The sequence below is a fragment of the Anabas testudineus genome, chromosome 17, assembly GCF_900324465.2.
Source record: "Anabas testudineus chromosome 17, fAnaTes1.2, whole genome shotgun sequence".
Taxonomy (NCBI): domain Eukaryota; kingdom Metazoa; phylum Chordata; class Actinopteri; order Anabantiformes; family Anabantidae; genus Anabas; species Anabas testudineus.
The window spans coordinates 14,917,643-14,940,549 of record NC_046626.1 but is presented as its reverse complement, the minus strand read 5'-3'; the positions used below and the strand labels follow the sequence as shown (position 1 = coordinate 14,940,549).

The window sequence follows — 22,907 nt, the reverse complement described above, 5'->3', positions numbered from 1 at the left end:
TGAGCAGAGGCAGGGATCCTCTCTTCCCTCTCTCCTGTCAGAAAGCAGTTGTGTGTCTGCACTAGTGAACTGCACCATCCTCCTCGGTGCCCCCCTCAGTTTGTCTGCAGCATGCTTAATTCAAACTCATTGTGCAGTGCAACTTTTCCAATAACTTAAATTAAAACTCCTTACAAAACCTAATTTGCAAGGGTTGCATCTGCCTTAATGAGGGCTTGGTTATTCCTTAATGGGATTAGTGGCAACTGAGACAACTCGTGCTTATACTCCAAGTGTCTGATCAGGTGGACAGAGGGGGATTTGGGCATTCATTGCCACAGTTCAGTGCATCCTGCAAAAAGCTGCACTTATCTCCTTATTAGAAAAACCTGTTTTAAAACACTAAACTTCCATAGTCACTGACTGTGTGTCACTGTGTCTTGTTACTTCTCACAGTACAAAGACAAAAAGCCCAGCACGATTTCCAGACATGTTGTTTTGTCAGCTCTAGTTTCAGAAACTCAGGGCACTGAATGAAAAATTCAGTTTGTGTCTCCACACAACATCACAGCAGACAAGCTGCTGTTTCTCACTGTCACTGCTGCACTAAGCAGAGCTCAGCCTATTGTGGCTGGATTGTGTATTGTTGCATTTTGATAACAGGACCCCAATGACAAAGACGGAGGCTGTGAAACTTTAAAAGAATCACTTGAGACTACAGGCTTGAACAGGAAAAAATACTGCACACAGTAAAAAACAACAAGGACAAAGGAAGAAGACGATAATGGAAATCTGTTAACTGGGGAGCACACATGATAGCACGAAAGGTAAACACTTAAAACATCAGTTGAAAGCTCAGGGAAACTAAGGTAGAAAACAATGGCAGAGCTGAAGAAACACGAGCAAATGCAGCTGCATTCACTGCTGAGAGAGACAGAGATATGTGTAAATGAAATGTTGCCTATTTTGAATGAATTGAATTATTGTCCAGTCCTGAACATTGCTGGTGTTCAATGTCGATGTGAACACAAGTTAATACCAACTTGGAAAATCCTCCTTCTTATCCCTGCTTTTATAAAAAATGTTTAGCTTTTGACATCTTATTTCACCAGAACATACCTGCTGCATGAAGAGCTACATGCAGTTTTCACGCTTGTAACACTACTGCTGCGGAGCCCTTTCAATTTACAGTGGGTTTGTGGGTTTGTGGGTCTGTAATGTGTTTCCCATTGCATTACACAATTCTTTCCGTCGTTATTACTTACCCCAACCAATCAGGATGTACCACCAGAAGTATTTCCTCTGTGAGACGAAGGTCAGGGCCAGCAGTGTCTGCAGATACATCCCCTCCACCAGCAACCAGAAGTAATTGGCCAGGATGCTGAACTGGAAGAAAGCCACGGCTGACTTGCACGCTGTCTAGAGAGGACACAACAGTGTAAAGCTACTAGCCCTGGATGTCGGTCATTATTAAATACTAACACACAGTTTGGTTGAAGGCAGTACAGCTAGCATGTCCAAATTAATTTTCATCATGAATAAAAAAAGGGGCAATGAGCAATGTCATTTTTTTACATTCTTTTTATTCTCCATTCTGTCATGATCACATGATGAACGGTAACACTTTTACTGTGACTAACCCTGTATCTCAGGACAAAAGCACAAAACTGATGCTGTGATGATTTAAATTAACATAAAACTGTATTTTTTAAGTATAAAAAGCATCAAATGCACCATGTGTGTGCAGTTGTACCATGGATGTGAGCATGTGAAGAGATGATTGTGTGATATGGTTTGTGAGGCTGCGATAAAGGATTTGAAAAGGTAGAACGCTGAGGTGAAGAAGGAAATCTAAAGCAGTTTTGTCAATGAATATGTGAATCGTTTCAAGAAAGCCACAATAGAAATGTCCCTATAAAAGTACTTTGAGTATTTATTATTAATAGTAAAGAATAAAAATAAAGGTTGTGATGTGATTTCTGCTCACATACAACTTCAAAGTCCCCCCATTATTTTACATGTTTTCAGAAGATGACATTATTTTATAATTAAATATCCTTTACCGATGCAATATGCAACTACTCTAAAAAGGAAAATACACTTGAAGAGTGCTTTGAATTGGTTAAATTATCTTGTTTTTCCTCTGGTTCACACAAAATGCAATTTTCCATATTCCCAACATTCATGTTTTTGATGTTTTATCCAACACTGTCCACTGATCAACTACTCAGAGTAATGTAACACTGACAGAAATCATAGAATGCGCTCCAAATATGTCAACATTAAAGGAGGACTGCATCAAAAGACACATTAAATATTGTTTGTGTAAGAGGACTAAAGCTGAAAGCTCCAGAAAACATTCAAAATAAGTTGTTAGAGGCACAATTACAATCCACATGGATTGTCCTTGTGCTAGAAAAATTTAAACCTGCAGATGTACAAGTCAAATAAGTTCATGTATTCATCCACAACATCATTGAGGAAGCCTACCTGACATGTTCCAACTGTTTGAAAAGCACATTCACAAGCAATTCATTCAATTTTGCTAGAAAATGTAATAATATCATCCTCACCGTGGACATGGAGCAGTGGTCCAGGGTCTCATCAGCAAACAGCACAGTGTCTTTGATGAAAACGGCGCTGGCTCTCAGGACAAAGGAGGAGAACAGGTTGATGTGGATGTAATTTCTAGTGCAGCGGAATTTTCTGAAAGAACGAAAAAGAGGAAAAAGAGAATAAAACCCACATTTATGCAAAAAAAGCACTCTGACTCTCATCTTTATAACCAGCCTGTTAAATCTGCATTACAGCGAAAACCCAGTGGCAGCAACGGCATTGATAAATGATTCACACAATGCTGTTTGCATGGTGCATATTTGACTGAGTCTAGAATAATTCTGTGGCTGTAGCCACATCAGCATGAGCGACTGTACTGTTTCTTTAGTAACTCTCAACTGACTTGACTTGATGCATCTGTACCTGATAAGGATTTGGGTAAATCCAAGTTGTGACAGGGCAACAATGTTTTAACAAGGCTATTCATACTTTCTTAATTGCTGACATTGCAGGTCTATATACATTAACAAAAATGCCAGCTATTAGCAATATATTTACTAATTTACAACCTGCTATGCACTCAATACACATGTTCAGGACTCTCCTTTAGCACAAATCACTGCATCAGTACTGAAATTCTTTGAGATTCAGGTCAGACGAGTTGGCTGTCACACTAATATTATGATTAGCAAACCTGTAAGCTGCAGTTTTCGCACTGTGGTAAGTCCAAAGTCCTGCTGGAAAAGAAAATTGGCATCTCCATGAGCTTATCAGAAGTTCTCTAAAATCTCCTGGTAGACAGCTGCGTTAGCTTTGAATTTGAAATGTATTTATTCATATTTCTGAATCCAAGTACAATAATTAGCATTTTCACAATATTGCATTTTTTTGAGATGCACTAGTAGATATACGTGTTAGTAAACTGCAATATAAGTTTTATTTAAATAGAGAAATCCATGTATCTTCCCTTTGAGCTGTAGAAAGAGAACTGCTGAAGCTGCTTCAGCTGCTGCCTCAGATTTATTACTGTAGATGATTATAATGCTCATTATCTGATTCTTTATGATGAAATTGTTGGCCTTTCTTATCTGAGACACTGGTATCTATCTATTTACAAGGCCGTCAGTGGAAGCTGCCTTCTGGTATCTCATTCCTTCTAGTTCAGCGCTCTGGCCTTTATTTAACACACTTCAGGAACCCAGAAACAACACCTGACAGACTGCCTTTGCTTCTAGTGCTGCAGTTCATATCTCTCTGTAACATTAAGATCATTCTCAATAATAGTCATCTTCCTGATTGTGAACATTTGTGTAGTGTTTAATTCCTGTTTCCTGCTTTCTCATTATGTGTTTCCCTCGTACTTACTTCCCTGTGACTTTAAACTGTAAACAGAGATTTACTGTAAATGAGTATGCTCGTCCAACTTATTCTGTTAGAATAAAACATAAGTACAGGAAAGCAGTATTAACATGCTGCCTTCCGTCTTCCCTGCAGACTTGCTTTACGATTTTGTTTTTTTGTTTGTTTGCTTTTTTTTTTTTTTTTTGCTGTTTAATGCTTCAGGGATAATATGCAGTCATCTTTTCTAACCTTGTTTAATGAAAATGCCGTAGCTGTTACCTTGGAAGTTAATGAGAATGGCGAGACTCGACATGCAGGTGTATTTTTAAAAAGCATTAAATGAGATAAAAGCTGCTAAAAGCCTCAGAATACATTTTCAGTGAGTTTGTCACTATGAGACACTTTGACATCATGCAATTATGAGATTGGTGATGGCAAAAATGTTGTTTTATATATATTATAATTATGCCCAACTGCAATTTTAACATTGTTGGAGTTACATGTGTAATTAAAAAATAACTAGAACAGGATTTTAAGCAGTAATGCATTCTATATACAAGTAAATATGATTCATAAGGCTCTGTATAGTGAAGACTTTACTACAGGTCAGGCTTTTAAAATGCTCTCCACCACTGTAAACATGTGTGTTTTGGATGCTTGGTGTGTGAACATCCCAGTTGTTTTTCCTTTTCATTGCCTTCTGTCTGTGTGTATCTAAGGCAGAAAGTGCTGCTCTTACCTGAAGGCTGTGAACACAACTATGGCTGTAATGAGAGAGATAAGCGACGTGGCGTAGCCGACAGTGTAAACCTGTCGAAACATGGAGAGGTAGCTCGTCTGCAGACAGAGAAACAGGCAGAGAGAGAAAAAGAGAGTGTGAGTAAATTGCGATGCAGTCAAGTGTACGGTACGAATGGGAAATGGCGTCATTTGAGAAATGTCACACATTATTCCACTCGCTCCATGAATGAGCAATAAAATGACACTTCGGAAAGGAGAAAGTGATGAAAAGTTTAGTGCAGTTATGGTGAAAATTAAATGAACAATGAATATTCTGAAGCACTGCGTATCTTAAAACCGCACAGTAATTTGCTTTACAGAATGAGAACAAACAATTCAATATTAAAAAGTTCATTGTGTAACTTCTCCCTTTGTGCTGGCACTAAACCTACGAATAGGTCTGAACTGAAAAACAAGCTGTGAGGAAGGAAGAGCGGAGAGAGGAAACAGGGATGATATGAATCTACTTTACTGATGACATGTCTGTATGAATACCTCGGATTCAGGCTCACTGTCATCGCTGAAAATGCAGGCCTCCTGGTAGGGTGGATACATTTCGGACCAGCCGTCACTGGTGCAGTTCCTGTAAACATAGCCTGATTTGGGAGCAAACAGCAAATAGACAAAGAACAAATCAAGTTAGTTGATGACTACAGAGTTTCTTATGTAATATCACGTCATTTTTTTCAGAAACTATCATAATTTTTCATGCCCATGATTCAATACAGCCTGTAATGCTTCAGGCAAGAGGCGTTATAGTTCAACATCTCATTTGTCGGCCTCCCAATTAACCCTGCCACTCACACAGTGTCAGCCGGGGGAAATACTGTATATGACTCTTCAGCTGCTAAATGCTCCACTACATTCACCAGCTATCTGTGTCTGTCTGTCTACTAGCAGAATGTTTATACAGTTTTCTCTTCCTTTTTTTATGCAATAATGATGCTATGAGCAGTAATAGTGAATTCAGGCTGTAAAGATGTAGCTGTTTTCCTGAAGATTCAGGCAAACAATTGTTCTCATAGAAATTATATAATAATAATTAGCTTAATATTTCAGTAGCTAATGTTTTCTGTGTCAGCCACTTAGCCTGACGAAGTTTATTCTAACTTTGCGTTTTTACATATTTATAAACCAGCAGGTATCTCATTTTCAAATTTACATGATGTAGTTTAAAGTGTGTTTAAAGCTGCCATTCCCATGCACCTGAATATCAGCATATTTGAGTCGCTACACTGACGTTTAAGCTCTTGGACCATTTCACTCCATTAGTGCTTTCAGTCAGAAAAGATTTGATGCTTTCATGTCATGATTCAACTCTGGTGACATTTGCGGCATTTGTCAGGAGAGCTTCGGCTGCACCACTCCGGTTCTAGGTTTCACACTAAATGTGCATGCTACAGATAGCACAAGTGGTTCAGGTGTTCAGACTGCCACGTATTTGTTTCAACAGAGACACAAAACAATGCATGACAGAAGGTTTTTACTCTATTCCCTTTGAGGTGAGAAAACAGGAGTCCAAATGCTGCCAACTGTACGGCTGAAAGCCAAGACTCTGCTCCGCTTGACTGATCTGCAATTCAAATTACATTGAGCCATGATTTCCGTCATGGTAAAGAAGGAAACACCAGTTTTCCTTAATGAATCTGTCGTAGTGACAATACCTGTCCTGCCGATACGACACAGCATGAACAAACCAACATTTGTTTCTTTAAAATGCTTCTGTACTTTAAGACAAGGGAAGTAAAAAAAGAAATAGAATTCCTATTAACACTAATGCAAATGTTTCATAGTTGATTAAAAAGTACTTACAACATAGTCTTTCATTATTTTAAACAACGTTCATTACAGATGTGTGCTCCAAGCAATTATTTAGAATGGATATTTATTGAATGTAATACCATTAGAACACTTTTATTCTTATGTAAAAAGAAGAGATTTGTTGCCATCAGCAGCTTTCATCTTTCTGGAAACACATATCCTGTACTACAACAGCTTAAACGGGTGCCAGACTGTGACGTATTAACCCTAAAGACATGATTTTCCATCATTTCTTCTGCCAGAAATCTTCCATAGTGTATATTAATGCCAACAAACATGCATAAATAATTCCTACTACTGGAGTCACACATCAGAATGAATCCAGCCTGCAGCTCTGCAGGTTACACAGATAATTATACTGCTGGAGTAGCAGACTTTTACACTACCATTTGTATTTTAACTATTGTGTTTAATAGCTCGGGAATTAGTTGGCCCTTTCCATATTTACTGTAATAGAGGTTTACGTGAAGACAAACCTTGGTTGCTGGAGAAATGCTGGAAGACTTCGGAGCAGGATACGTTGACCACCTGCCCGACATCAGCTCTCAGCCAACATCCGATCTCGTCCCACTCTGTTTTACACCCTGCGACAACAGGATGTCAGTCAGTTAAGTCTTCTCCTTGTCATTAATAATTCATTGTTGATTTATTTAATATTTTATTCTAAATACGCAATAGTCAGCATCTCTTGCTACCCAGCGTACAGACATATTCTTTGAAGTCCACAAGACTTTGATCGTTCAAACATATGGGGGCTGGGAGGTGGTGGCCAGGACTGGGGGTTGAAAAGGAAAAAGTCTGAATTAAATTTAAGGAATTGGACAAAAGGCGAGGCTGGTTGACCCAAAACAGCACCAACAAACCCGTTCTCTCCTGCAGGGTATAAGTGCAGTGAGTCCTTTTGGTAATCACAAAATGGATAACAACAAACATATTTACAGTAGAGCTAGGCTCCTCGGCTGGACTCCCCCTGGGTCTAAATTACAAATTTCAACCTCACAAGACCCCCTTCCCTTTAAAACTGTTAGAATAATGTTGTTGTTTGTTTGTTTTTATGTTCTTATTACAACTTTAGAGAACTTAGATGTTTATGTGTAACTAATTTTTGCATCATACAGAGACATGTTTTCATTATTTAGCCTGTTGTATTCAGCATAGACAAAGTGATAGGATACCTGTAAGTGTAAGATAATGCAATTGAACAGCAGCAACTAACTGAATTTTCTAACCACATTTCACTGTCGCTCACTGTTTGTACTCTGCACAGCTCATTTTTCATTACACTGGGTTTTACTTCCTAAAGAACCTTGCCTTTTCCTTTTTACAACAGCACAACAGGTTCTTGTTTGTGGTGATCGGAGTTCATGCTTTCACATGAAATCCAACATTATTAATGAGCATCCTTTTTTTTTTCCATTTGCATAATTTCTTGTGTGCTTGCCCTCCTTTCCTGTTTAATCCCTCTCCCTTTGTGCTTTCTGTCAGTCCTGTGTCATCACATTAATATCAGCTGATTAGCTCTGTCTGCTGGACTGAGGCTGTCACACACATTTCTTCAGAAGGGCTGAGGAAGAACAGTTCTCAGTTCTTTGCAGCCCGGACTAAGAAGCTTGTGGGAAGGCTTTTGTTCTGCATTCTTTATGGTTTCCAGACATTATGTTGTGTCAGAGACAAGACTCTATGGATATCAGTCTGTCATCATCTACCACTTTGGTGCCTAACAGAAATTTGTTGACAACTAGTAGATTGATTGCTGTGAAATTTGTGCAGACATCCATGGCGCCCCGAGGTAGATCAGTTAACTCCATCCAACCTACTTGTCAGATAATTGAATGGCTTCGGCAACTCCTCACACCTTTTCAACGTGAATTATTAGCTGTGAGGAGGCGAGGGAGCAACATTACAGACTACCTGCTTAACATCAACATGCTATATTGTCATTGTGAGCATGCTTACAGCTGTGCCTCAGTACAGCCTCACAGTGCTGCAGACATAGCTGAGGACTGTTCGTCGTGTTTGAAATGTTGTTCTGTTTTCTGCCATGCAAGTGTGTTTTGGAAATGTTGTGATTTGGGGAAAACCTCTAGAAGATCAAAAGAATATTTTCAGGTTATTAAGGATTGCAGCCTTTTAATGCATAAGCAGCTCAACCAGAAGACAGACAGCTACATTATTGTGTGTATCGCCAAAGAAAAAGGATCCAGCTCTATTTATGCATTAATCAAACACCTTAGCTTCTGACAATATATTAGGCAGACTATGAATTTCAAAGTGCCCAGAACTTCCTGCTGTGAAGAATGAGGTAGAAACATTTCAGTCCATCTCAGGCTTTCATCACATTAAATACTTTCCACATTTACCACATAAATGAAAGTGTATATACAGGTGACCTGATTCCCTTGTCACATACTTCCTCTCAAGTGACCACAAAGGATATTTCTATTAATCCTGACCTAATAAATCCACCACTGCAATAAAACCGGTAGACTTTTCTGCTGTCCAGAAGGTCTGAGCTTGCCCTGTGTTATTTCTGTAAATGGATTGTGGTAAAAGCCTTTGCTCAACGTCACACATAACAGGCTTCTCAATCTACTCTCCTACGTTTATAAGATTCTGGATGAAGCTGTACTGTACATACTAGTAGAAATGATGTTCTTTTCTGTCCCTGTCAGAGCTTCAGGAGACAAAATGACAGCAGTGACTGGATGAATGGACACAGCAAGTGCACTATGTGTTACACTGTTCACAGCCTTCAGGTAACAGCAGCACTTCCTGTCCTAGATACACAGAGACAGAGGGCAATGAAAAGGAAAACAACTGGGATGTTCACACACTGTTGCCACTGTAGATTTGTTATAATGGAAAACAAAGTGTGTGGTGCACAAATATCTGCAACCACCCTCATCCATGTTGGAATAACATTGGTGATGAATCTTAAGAAGAAGGCACTGCGAGGAGCTTTTTCATTTCTCCCCAAGGCTGAAATGAAACCAAAATAAATGTCAAATACATTTTCAACAGCAAATCACGTCTCAGAAGAAAAAAGTGGAAACTCCTCAGGCACTGTTTCCAGCTTCCAGGAACATCAAAATGTTTCAAAAGACTGGGAGTGGTTTCTGACTAAAACATAAACACGGTGAAATTAGGATTCCTATTCTGCACTCAGCAGGATGTTAGTCAATGTGTTGTGTTGAGGCTGTTGTTCTTTTTCTTGCACATTCAACCTACAGTACAGATCACAGACATCGCCTCCATGGATGAACCAACTGTTGTTCAGTTGATCCATCCTGTGGACTGAAATACCTCAACAATTGCTTTGTGGATTACCATGAAATTCTACTCTGACATTCGTTTTCCTTAGAGGACGAATCCTACTGCTTTCAATGGTCCTCTGAGTTCATCACTATCAGATTTTTTTGTCATTGATGAATAATTACTAGATTAATAGTATAAATATTACATATAATTATTGACCCATTTCCATTCATCTCATTTTATTTCATACACTCAGGAATAAACTTTTAGGGCTCAGACATCAAAGGTCAAGGTCACTGTGACCTCGTATGTCCAATTCTCGTCAATGTTATATCTGGCTAGAAATGGCTCAAGGAAATTTCATATATTCCAGCAAAAGTGTCTGCTTGAATACAAGTCTGGACAGACAGCCAAGTAAACTGCAGCTTCACTGACTGGCGGAGGCCACATGGTAGATAGCTATGATAGCTGATAGTCAGTTCTTTCTATTCCTTAACATTGATACACCAACTGCTGGCAACATGTATGCCACTAGTTGCTATTCCTGTCCTATTTGGTCACAAACAAAAGTATTGGACAAACTGAAATGCAATGATTTGAATTTGATGCATTTTGATACAGCGCAAAGTTCAGAAAAGCTTAAATGTTTGTGCTAAATTTCATAATAATCCACCCCACACAGAAGAAAAAGCCTGAACATCATCAAAATTGTTAGGATGCATCCTGAATGTGCCAGTGTAACAAGTAATAGTTCACTAATGCCACTTCTAGGTTCACATTGCTAAGACTTCAATAATTCTGTCCTTCTTTCAATTCAAATACACACATTATTTAAAAAAAGGTTTTATTGGGCAGATACATGTGATTTTACATTGCGTCTGTTATTGAATTACCTCTCCTTAATTTAATCTGGAATTAAAATCTAAACTGATTACAAAACGTCCCTGTCTGGTGATTTGTGCTCCAGGTGATGTGAGCCATCAGCTGTAGCTGCTAACAATAATGTGAGACAGAGCAGTGACTAACAGGCAGCAGTCTGTCCCAGTGAAATATCCATTTCCTCTCTTTGCCTGTACAAAGCCAGCATGTCAAATCCATTACCCACTCCTTCTCCTGTGTGTCCCTATTCCACAAAACCAACCACTTGTATCCAGTCAGGTGATTTGATGATCAGAAAATGATGTCACCTTCATCGTAACCCAGGGAAACTATGGTGTGCGATCTTTCACGAGGGACCTTGTGCTTGAATGATTCATCCTGGCATCTCCTCCGCTGCTGTCTGGCTGACTCAGACTGATATTCCTGAAGAAGAGGATCCCGAAGGAGAAGCAGGGTTGTGTTGAAATGCGCTTTCAGGTCGTCTGTGTGTGTCTCATCACACAAGGGCTTTCTCAACAAGTTGTCGTTTCAGAGTTGGTGCTATGAATTGTGTGGCTTTTACACGGCAGGTGACTCACGACCACATATTTTACTAAACATGCCCTTTTTTTTTATTTTCTGCTTTAGCTATGCTTGTGCTGTTGCCAGTCACCTTGGACCACAAATACTAAAACTATTGTATGGATTCAATTTTGTACATGCAATTTGTATAGCGTCAAATGTGCAATCTTACATTCAAATCTGGCTATTTGAGTCATGCTAATAGCTTTGTGCCTCTATCTATCTATCACCGGGGTTTTGTCTGCACAAAATTGCAATCCTACTTGTTCCACTGTGTTGCAGAAAACAACACAGACTCCATATCATATCTTCAAGTTATAATTTGGTTTTGGGAACACACAGAAGTGTGAAATTAAAGTATGAAATATTTACAGATTTGATGTCTACAAACAGACATTTTAGGAAAAGCAAATCAATTGCACCATAAAACTAGAAGATATTTAAACATGTTGGATTTCTTTCTATTCTATTAAATGCAAAATATGTGCTGTGAAGACGGTTGATTGCTGTCATTTTGAGAGTTAATTCTTTCTATGTCCATATCTGTACTAACCCAGCTAATTATACAACAGCACCTTCTCCTCTCTGTGTCTCCTCACACCTGATTTAATGAGAAAAACAACAAACAGAAACAATGTGTTTGTTTAAAACTGGCAATAAGGTACACATTTCAATGTAAGAGGTGGTAACAGGTTTGCAGTTAATGATCTGTTGGGATTTAGCTGGATAAGAAACTGAGAAAAAGGAATGTTTACAACATTTTTATTCAGAGACTAAATAGCTGTGCTGAGATAATTGGTATCAGGGATTAAGTGATTTTATTCTCCAGTATTTCCTCTTACGCTAATGGCAGAACTGGATGCTGGCCTCTGAATTTGAAATTTGGTGAGAGAGGAAAAATCTTCTTAAGCTTGCTGCATGTGGGAGGATCATCTTCATGTTTACACAGATGAGTCTAATCCTAATAAAATCCTAATTTAAAAAAAGAAACAGAAGCTTCTACACCAGTGAGGAAGCTGTTTCTAAATCGCATGTCCATTTTCACAACAGAGCCGTCTTTATGGACAGCTTGCTGGGGAGGAAGAAACAAAACAGCAGCACTACTGGTGCAGACTCAGCTGCACTATTGTTGGCAATGGATATCAGGAGAGCTGAAGATTGACGTGATATACTGTAATTACTGAACTTCAGGTGTTTCTCTATAAAATGTATCTGGCAGGCTGTCACAGTGAATTTAAGTCGTCTCTGAGTAGACGGCAAGAAAGCAGCAGATGAATTCATTAAAAGTTTGAAAGTTGTTGCATCATCAGAAATATTACGGTGCATTATTTGACATTAACTGACACCCATTGCACCACAGGCTGAAAGTAGAGAAACTAGTGAGGGGACACTGGTCAGCATGCCAAGCTTGGAAGTACATTGCTTCTTTTCTAGAGAGTTGACGCACACTGAAGCTGACAGTAGTAACTGGGACAGTGGCATAAAGTATCCTGACACGTTGACAGTATGTGGGCTCACATAGAAAACAATGGACGTGGGTGTTTTCATGTCTCACATCCTATTCTGCCTGCATGTGTTGTGCTACTAAATTTATAAGCACGCGGCTGGTTAGTTCTTCTCCCACAATTTGTTACTTGACATGAGTGATGTGAACTTGTTATAGTTCCTCTAGACAGCAGTGAAATACTGATCTACTCTGCCTGGAAATACGAAGATGGGGAAGAAGATAAAGATGTCAATTTAGTTCAATAATGTAATTATGTGCTATTTTGAGGTACCTGTGATTTACTTGACTATTTTCTTTGGACGCTAGTTTAACTTCATATTTATATTTATATTTACCTCTACATCCATCTATTTATCCTACTATCTTACTTCCTGTTACATTGCAGAAGCAAACTCAACTACTTCAGCTGTCCTCCTTTCCATTCATCTTTGGTTTTCATTAAAACTCCTTCACCACCACCAGTGTTGTCATCACCATTATACTATGTAACTACAGGAGAAAGGAGAAAACAAGTATGTTCTTGCTTATTGTACAAGATCTATAAAGAAATTTCCAGATAAAAACAATTGCTAACAAAAAGGTGGATGTTTCTACCAGACATTTCATTTAAAACCATAGTTCCTTTGCAGTATCTCAGACCCAGACTTTTGTTATCTAGCTTGTTTATGGGAGGCTGTTTGTGGCTTGCTTTTATAGATGAAACTGCTTCTAAGATCAAATTAAAGTTTTACTGTCTAAAGCAGTGGAATAATATTCCCATATGGGAGTGTACACTTCTAGATGTTTCAATTCAGATGTCTGAATTTGAGTCATACAAACACTGAGAGTGATGTGACAAGTGAGTCGTGCTGATTATGAAAGGACTTCATTTTCAGTTTGAGACTGAACTCACAAAAAAAGGCACAATTATATGTTGTGTGTTAAAAGAGACATGTAAAATAAGAAACCCTAAATTACGGAAACTTACACTGTTTCACTGGGACTGACATCTTTGTGTAAATTTAAACATTTGAGTGAAACCCGTCATACATCATGGACTGAACCTCACATTACCAGACACGTCAAGAAGTGAAGTTTGTGATTAATTTCCAATATTTCCTTTCAGAACAAACAAATGGTTTTCTCCCCCACTGAGCAGAGTTCTATTCTTAGGCTTTTAAAAGGCAGCTCCAGAGGAAGCTATACACTTAGTGACTTCAATGTCACCCCATTTAGGATTAACAGTGACGTTTAAAATGACTTTGGAAACAGAGTGAGTGCTTCCAGAGCACCGCTGAAGGACTGTTGTAAATTAAAGATAAAGAATGTCAAGCTAATAAAATATTTTTTAATGATACTTCTCTGTAATTGAAAACAAATACATTACAGTGTACTAAACATAACTCATTATATATTTTTAAACTGCTAATTTATATAAATATGGGGATTAAAGTAAAATGTTAATGTCACTGTCATATTAATGGTTCACTCAATGAGATAATTTAATTCATCTTGGCCTCTGTCAGACTACAAGTGGCTGGTTTCAGAAATAACTAACCGTTTTGACATGTGTGTACTGTCATGCTCACAATGACAGCCGAAAGAAATTATTACAATGAGCAGGCATTCACTGAAACAATAGTTGCACAAATAGAATTTCTTTACTGATGATGGTAATAAATAAAAAGTTAGTGAATAATCAATGTTAGTGTAATTCATCCAGGGGGGATGAATGTCTATACCAAACGGCATTGTTTACTAAATTTCATGGCAATCCATCAAATAGTAGTTGAGAAGTAATTCAATTGAGACAAAGTGGTCACACATGATCTGGCAAATCTAAATCGCCATCCACATGCTGCAACTTCTCCTAATATGCCAAAGAGTTGCTGCTGAACGGTAAACCTTTTGGAATTTCATGGTTTTCTGCATTAATTGTGTGATCTGATCTTCATCTAAGTCAAGAATATTAACAAATATTATGTGCCTAAAATAATCATTCGGATCTTTTATTGAGAACAACCCTAAAACTGTCATAGTGATAGGTGTATAGTGTGAGTATGTAAACCCTTGAAATTAATAACTGGTTGACCCCTTCTTGGCAAAAATAACTTAAACCAGGCGCTTCCTGTAGTTCAGGAGGAATTTTAGCCCATTCCTGCTGCAGAACTGCTTTAGCTCTTTGAACGTCTCATGTGTGGCTCTCTTAAAGTTGTTCCATAGCAGGCCCAAATCATGATGGGAAATCCTCCACCATACTTTATGATTGGGATGATGTTTTCATGATGATACAGCATGTAGCAATGTTCTTTTTAGTAAGTAGCAGCTTCCTTCATTGTGTCCTGCCACAGACACCCTGCTTGTTTAATGTTTTACCTACTGTAGACTCATAAACACAGATGTTAGCCAGTTCCAATGATGCCTTCAAATCTTTGGCTGTCACTCGTTGTTGTTTCTTTACCTCATTAATGAGTGTTTGTTGTGCTCTTGGGGTCATTTTCACCCACTTCTTAATAGAGTAGCCACAGTTTTTGTTTGCCAAACTGAAGACTGGTGAATTTCTATAGTCTTTGGCATCCCTTTATAACCCTTTCCAGTGTAATGTAATTAACAATTCTTGATCGCAGATATTTGTTAATACTCTTAACTTAAAAGAAGATCAGTTCAAACTTTATGAGAAATTAATGCAGAAGGTCATGAAATTCCAAAAGGTTTACATACTTTTTCTTGCCACTGTATCATAGTAAAATGAATATCTTCAGGTTTTGAATGTTTATGAATGTTTAAAATATTTTAAACCATTACACAGGTTAGTATACAACTTCTACTTGGGCTTATTACCTGGAGTCGGTCTCTGATGTCTTGCGTTAATTCACAAAGGTGAAATGGTGAAAGGTGCAGGACTTTCTGGCGCTACATGTACGGATGGCACCACACTGATAGATCCATAAACACACTTACTTTGACTGTGAAATTCATCAGCATACATTTATCTGCATAATGAGCAGCGGAAGACTTTGCACCAAAGTGTTGTGTCATCAGTGATAATTAAGATCAAATTAGTCTGGAAATGTTCAAGTTTATCACTCTTGCCAAGTGGAAGTGGCAGAGTGGTGTTATTCTGGGGCAGCAGAGCTTCATGGAGACGCGCAGTTCATTAGTAAATAATAAAATCAACGAGTCCAGTTGAAAGCACAGGCAGGTGTGGCCTCACCAGGTAGAACAACAAGTGTCGATGTGGGTATAAGATCACTATGATAACATCAAGATTTCCAATGTTTTCTGTGTCTCTGTATTTTCAAAATATCATCAGAAAGTTTATTGAGTCCACACATGGAAATTAAAGCAATGTCACACATCTTCTGTTGCTACACATGCAGATCCTATTTTAAGTTGCAGTAGACTAATAATTAATTTAAGCGATCTGTACTATAAAAATACTTAATTACAAGCAATACGTTGAATGTATTTCTACTATTGCACCTCATCATCCCTCAGGAGGAATTGTGGATCTTTAAAATATGTCTCTACTGTATACTTTATTAGAAAATGTGTATTTTTCTGTGTTGGGTAAGTTTTGAAGAGCATTGTATTTTATCATCTCTTTATATGCATCAGATTCTGCTTTCTATCTGTAGGTAAAAGCACTTAACATTTTACCACCCACTGATCCCTCTGTAGTCTCTCTGTCTGTAGGACTGTCACTGAATGCTACACTAATGTTAGTATTTGTGTAACATACATAAATATCATATCATTTCAGACAGATCTATAGATTCAGGTTGTTGTATTGTGGATCACTGTGGCGATTAAAATGACTGATTGAAATATAATCTCCATCAATTTTGAGAAATATCTTCATGTAGTTTAGTAGAAATGTCAAACACTCACTGGTCCCTGCTGCCCTTCTTTGGCATGAAGAATAGTAAACTGAATAGAGGGACAGTAAAATTATTATTGGTTAAAACCAACTTTCAGTTAGCTCAACTTTTTGCTTTAACTCTCCTGGTTTCTGATGCAGGTAGAAAAGCTCACAGTGCTGCACATATCATGCACCATCTGAACCATGATATAATCCTTTTAATGTGCTACAGAAAGTTTAACAGGGATCGTTTCACTTGGATGTTCACAAGTAGCTTTGTCTTATGTCCTCTACCTACTGAATAATGCGCTTCACCTCTTGTCAACACTCCTTTCTGGGTCTGGCCCACATTCTTGTCTATTTAAATCCTCTCTGGTCATCATTGTGTGTGTGTGTGTGTGTGTGTGTGTGTGTGTGTGTGTGTGTGTGTGTGTGTGTGTGTTTGTGCGCAGCAGCAGCAGCAGCACGCATGTACCCACCGCTCTGGTCGCTCTGGTTTTGCGCCTCGCTTCTCCTGGTCAGGCTACAAATCTCCCGTGCCCTCAAGTGCTGGGAGACGATGGCGCAGTCCGGATGAATTGCTTGAGCCTGAAAACACGAGACAACTAAGTTACCTACAGCAAAGCAGACGCAGCGGATGATGTTCTTCGTTTGTTACTTGGAGGAGTGCGAGTGCGCGCAGGGACGGTGGGAGAACATGGACATGACAAGCAGCTTTCTGTTAAAGAAACGACAAGACACACAGATCCCAGGCCTTATTTTTAAATGTTGAGGTGCTTTTCAAGAAATGTATCTCTATTACTCAAAGAATCGTCTCAGAAATGCCCAAACTGTTTAAATAAAATGTTGCATTTCCAATTTCTCTGCAAATAAAATGTGATTTATGTGACACAATGGGACATTTTCTGCCAGAAACTGCAAAGTAATACAAATTAACGACATTGTCTTTTGCAAATCCATGTCCAGTAGACCATAAAACATCCAGACCAGCAAAAGCCAGGCTCTTCATTTTATATTTATTTATGGGTAAATAGCTATCAAGGTCGAGAGAGCCTTGGTGACCGTTAATTAGTGTGTGCAGAGCTTTGTGTGAGCGCAAAAAGCAAGAGAGGGACAGAGGATTGGAAAGGTGTCAGCACTGCAATAAAGGTGTGATGAGGGCAGAATGAATTGTTTCCCAAATTACCGGCAGGTCGTGTGTGAAATGCTGCAGCAAAGGCAACTTTTTGTTGTTGCACTTTTTTTAATCAGTTCACGGATGAAAATATTCTGCCCCACGACTTTAAAAATAATAGCTACACATGCAACTCACCATGGGTCTGCTCCACAGCTGGAGATAAAAGATGAGGAGGAATAATTTCTCTTGTCGTCCTGGCAGTCCCTTACAATACATGACCATGTTCTCTTATCTGTCTTCTTTATTGTATGTCCCTCATCGGTGTGAGCGCAAAATCCGGATTCTGTGCTGCTCTGTGCGTGTCTGTGACTGACTTCTTCTTTGTAGACTCCGTGTGAAACGGTGCTGTGTCAACCTAAAATAGATGAATCCCCATTTCTCCCTGCGAGCTGCAAACTTGCAGGAGCGGAGGGCTGCTGCTGTCACACATCTGCTCTCTCTCTCTCTCTCTCTCTCTCTCTCTCTCTCTCTCTCTCTCACTAAGATAAGGACGTGTGAGCAGCCAATGTCCTGATTTTTAAGTCACAAAATATAGTTTGTCAATGTTAATAACACCAACTGTATATGTGCACTGGGGGTAAACAAACTCCACAGGTTAACAGTGTTAAATGTTTAATGTTAAATTATGATCACTACAAATCAGAGGAAAAAAACACAGCTGGTGTGAAAGTGTTTAAAATCTTGATGATCTCAGTAATGTGATCAAAAGCTCTATCTACTTAATTTATTATGCGCTTCATTAAATTACCATAGAGCAAATGGATTTTCTGTGTTTGTACTGAGTTTGCATGTTCTCCCTGTGCGGGTGTGAGTTTCCTCCCACAGTCCAAAAACGTGCATTTGTGTAAACTGGTGAGTCTTAAGCTGCCTGTATGTGTGAATGGTTGCCTGTCTTAAGATGTAGTAGCCTGGCGATCTGTTCAGGTCACCTGTACATCCAGGATTAGCTCCAGGATCTTCACAGTCCCTAACAGGGTAAGCAGCATAGATAAAGATTGAATACATACCTTTTTTTTCAAATGAGAACAAAGTTTGATATAATAATTGCACCAAACACTAAGATGTTGACAGTTTATCCACCTTGAAATTAAGGTGACTATTCATGCAATCATGGGTTTCCTCCAATCTGCAATCACCAGTGTTTTGTCAGTTCAGATTATTTGAAATGTTTGTAACATATTTTGAATTGATGATTTTAATTTCCCAGAGGAGGTAGTCTGGGCAGTCAGTAATGAGCTGTTAGAGGACATTGAGGTTACAATGGCCTGAAAGGCTGCCAGCTGGGGCTGTGGTGGAAGGAACATCTGTTAAAATCACCATAATAGATTAGAAGATTGAAGTAACTAAAAAAATAAATGTCTGTTTCTTCATCTGTTGCTGTTTTGGTATCTCTCATGAGGAATATATTTCCATGTTGCGCCACTGGTTTGTGGTCAGAGTCAGAGTGAGAGGTGTTTCCAGATCAGGGAGAGCTGAAAAAGTCAAACACCTTCCTGCAGAATAGGTGCTTTACAAGTTTAAAGGTTCTTCTGGAGCTACTTAGAGGTTGTTTTTTTGGTTTTGTTTTTTTTTTTACAAAAAAAAAAAGATCTTTTCTCTAAAACAGCAAAATGCTGGTCTTGGTCATTTACCAGGTGTGAATCTGTGAACCTGGACTTAAGAATAATAATTAATAATATAATAAACTCTCAGTAAAAGCTACAGTACTATGTTATCAGGTTTCAGTCATCCTGCAGTATGGACTTTCATAAAACTAACTCTACAACACTGTTACCCATTCACAAACACAGGCTAACAAAAGGTTTGTGTGATATAACTGATACGTGGCTTTTTTTTTCAAACACATTAGTTGTTTGCATTGAAACAAAAGCTAGCTTTTGTGGGGAGTGTTTGAGCCCCACAAAAGCTAGTGTTTCCTGTTCAAGCTGATTTCCCAAGCTACGAGAACTGACTGTACTGTAAGCAGCTTTTGAATAAAACATGGGTTTGAAATGTCAATATCATGACGGAGGTCAGGAATAGCTCAATTCAGTGATAAATAAATAACACTGATACTAGGGCTGCAATGTGTGATAATTAGATGTTTCCAGAGCCCAGAGAGATCCAAACACGTCATATCAGAAAGCATTTAGACTCCTTCACCCTCTGAACATTTTACTGCATTATAAACCTAGTTTAAAATGGATTAAAGTGGATTTTTGCTCATCAATCCACACACTGTGCAGCATGACATGCGGAAAACATAATTTTAATTTAGCAAATTGATTAGAAATCCAAACCTATTGCAGTGCCTGTGAGTTTAAAAATATTTTTTTTAAATTGTAAAATGTGGTACAGAGTATTCTCTGATGTGGAAGTACACGCACCTAGAAGACATTGTCATGTAGTGTTCACATCTAAGGGTTTTCTTGACCAGGATGGCCGAGAGGTTAAGGCGTTGGACTTAAGATCCAATGGACAGATGTCCTCGTGGGTTCGATCCCCACTCCTGGTAATGCAATACGACACAATGGTACCTCTGTGTTTGTTACTGTACAGTTGAGGTTGCAATTATGATACCCTTATCTTTGTATGGACCAAAGAGAATAAACAACACATAGAAAAAACGTCATTGCACAGAAGTCATATAACATGACGTGAGTAAACCGCACATGATGGCCCTGTTTTCCAACCCACACTGGTCTGTGAGTACTTCACATGATGAAAGAGTAACAAAGGAGAGACTAAGGTAAAAGATAAGTGTGTGGGTTTTCTGATAGGTTTCATGGATTCACTAACTCAACTTATCTTTATTTATACAGCACTTGACAAACAACACAGCTGGTCTAAGGTACTTAACAGCACAGGGAGGGGAAAACAAAAGAAATGACACAAAAATAAGAAGAAAACACAGATTAAAGCTTAAAAGATATCATTTCACGTACGCACCAGACACTGAGACAATGAAAGCAAATCATGGTTCAATATTGGACCCCACACAATTTGGGGGTCCTGGCCAGGGGTCCACTATGCTGGGTTGATTCTAGAGCTGGTTTGCAGAGCCTCTGCTTCTGCTTTTTCATTTAATCCTGTCTCTTAAACAAGAGGCTCTTACCTTTTGGGGCCATTCAGTTGTCAATCCATAATAAAATGTACTCTAATAAGGTAAAGGCCTGAGGCAATATGCACTGCATAACAGAAACCAACGTACACATAATGTGTAAGGCAGATAGGGCACATAAATAATGCAAAAATAAAGAAACTCAAAAATACTATTAGTAACATGAAATGAGGGCAGGAATTAATCAACCTCTTACTGAAAGTAGTGACATTGAACATTTCCTTTTGCGTATTGCTTGTACAGAATAAATCATAACTTGAACTGCTGGTCTAATGTCTTCATTCTGGCACAACTTAAAGCTGTATTTTAAAGAATATCCAGCACAGTACTTGTCACAAATTTAACTATTGCTGCTTGGACTTTTTCTATTTGCCCTTTGAAGAACACAAGTTGTGAGTGATTGGTCAACCAGAGTGGTTGAATATGAATAAGATGCTGGGCTTTACATTTAATGAATATATCATGCCCTTATGGGTTCAACACCCATGATAGATGTTTCTCTTTGAAAAAAAACAGATGAAAACATCTTTCTTGAAACAGAGGACCAACTGCTGACAACTTTCTTACATCTGTCAGATTTCTGAAACTGTCAGAAGTAACACATCCATCTCTGTTTCACAGGAAAGATTTCAGAGTTCATGTTGCTCATTTTGAAATTCATATCAATCATGTTTCTCTTTGAGATTTTCATATTGCACACACATATGTACATAGTTATAGGAGATAGTCACCACTTTGTTTTCAGTTATGATCCCACAGTGACACTTATCTGAAAATGAGTGATGAGTGAGGGATCTACTATAGAAACCAGCAAGATGTTAGACCTCTTTAGATGTGGATTCTATGGTCGTTTAAAGAGCTCTGAAAAACCAGGATGGCCGAGAGGTTAAGGCGTTGGACTTAAGATCCAATGGACAGATGTCCTCGTGGGTTCGATCCCCACTCCTGGTAAAGTAATGCTGTGTCACCTCATGGCAACTTATGTACGAGCTATAAATTCATCACAAGCATTTATTAAAGTGAGAGCATAGTGAAACTGTGGGTGAATAGATGCTAAAGGTGTGTTATTGTGTTCATTTCATTATGTATTTTGTTTTTAACAAACATATTATGTGGTTCTTTGATAGTTTAACACATAGATTAACAACAGCAATGTCAATAAATAAAACAATAATATGTTTGTATTTGTTGCTTGCATTATTAATCAGTCTTTATACTTTGAATTTAACACAAAAATATAACAACAATAATTATAATACAAACGCCACATTGTTCATAATCTTGACTGTCAAGTGTGTAAAGTTGATGGTTATATGGTCTATACTGTGCTATTCTACTTTACACAAATATTGTTAATAATATTTAGTACCTGATTATGGTTTATGCAATGTTTGTAGTCTGGTTAAATTGACTCGACTGTCCTGCCCTCTGCAGGAAAAGAGGGGTAAACACATTTGGCACCACAAAGAGCTTAAACCTGAGCTAAACCTAACATTAACACCAAGCCCAGATTTATTTTAGGAACACTGAAAGAGGTTTGTTTACCAAATTGAAAGAGAAAAGAGAAAAGCAACAGCACATAGTTAAACACATAAAATCATTATTATGAAATACACAAACACAATTCTCAAGTAAAAGTAGTCGCATAAAATGTACCGTACTACAAGTGGAAGTACCACTTCAAATTCATTACTTAAGTTGAATTATTACGTACAAAAAGTACTGCGCTAAGACTGTAAAGTCTGATAAACACTGTCAAACTTGATCCTGCTAACAGCATGAATGTACGTGTCCAGATTTGTTTGACAAACTAATATAAATAAAAGATTAAATATATGGCAAAAAAAAAAAAAAAAACGTGTAGAAGCCTAATTAATAAAAACAAAAAACAAGTTATGTATGTTACATGGATACTTGTGCAACAAAACAGAACAGCTGGTAGGTGCAGCTGATTTTATTTACTTTATGTACTTGCAAGCAATTAATTCACATTCCTATTATATAAATGTAAATCTGCTTACTAACAATTAATGCTATAGTGGAGTAAAAGTAGACTAACACAACAAGAATATAGTCCACTAAAGTTAAAGTGTTTCAAATGTGTTCTTAA

At 38.2% G+C, this 22,907-nt stretch overlaps 1 protein-coding gene and 2 non-coding genes across 3 annotated transcripts in view; 2 read left to right on the top strand and 1 right to left on the bottom strand.

The window, feature by feature from the left end:
* ghrhra (growth hormone releasing hormone receptor a) overlaps window positions 1-22,907 on the bottom strand; it is a 28,203-nt gene that overhangs the window by 3,919 nt on the left and 1,377 nt on the right. Inside the window, exons 2-8 of the mRNA XM_026374044.1 lie at window positions 17,833-17,922; window positions 17,000-17,108; window positions 6,954-7,061; window positions 5,152-5,252; window positions 4,616-4,713; window positions 2,553-2,685; window positions 1,245-1,398 (exon numbers count right to left, since the gene is read on the bottom strand). Coding sequence (XP_026229829.1) covers window positions 1,245-1,398; window positions 2,553-2,685; window positions 4,616-4,713; window positions 5,152-5,252; window positions 6,954-7,061; window positions 17,000-17,108; window positions 17,833-17,919 — 790 coding nt within the window. The 5' untranslated portion in view covers window positions 17,920-17,922. The remainder of the gene's footprint in view (window positions 1-1,244; window positions 1,399-2,552; window positions 2,686-4,615; window positions 4,714-5,151; window positions 5,253-6,953; window positions 7,062-16,999; window positions 17,109-17,832; window positions 17,923-22,907) is intronic.
* Window positions 20,109-20,191, top strand: trnal-uaa. The gene has a single exon. It is a non-coding gene; the product is annotated as a tRNA-Leu (tRNA).
* trnal-uaa lies at window positions 21,666-21,748 on the top strand. The gene has a single exon. It is a non-coding gene; the product is annotated as a tRNA-Leu (tRNA).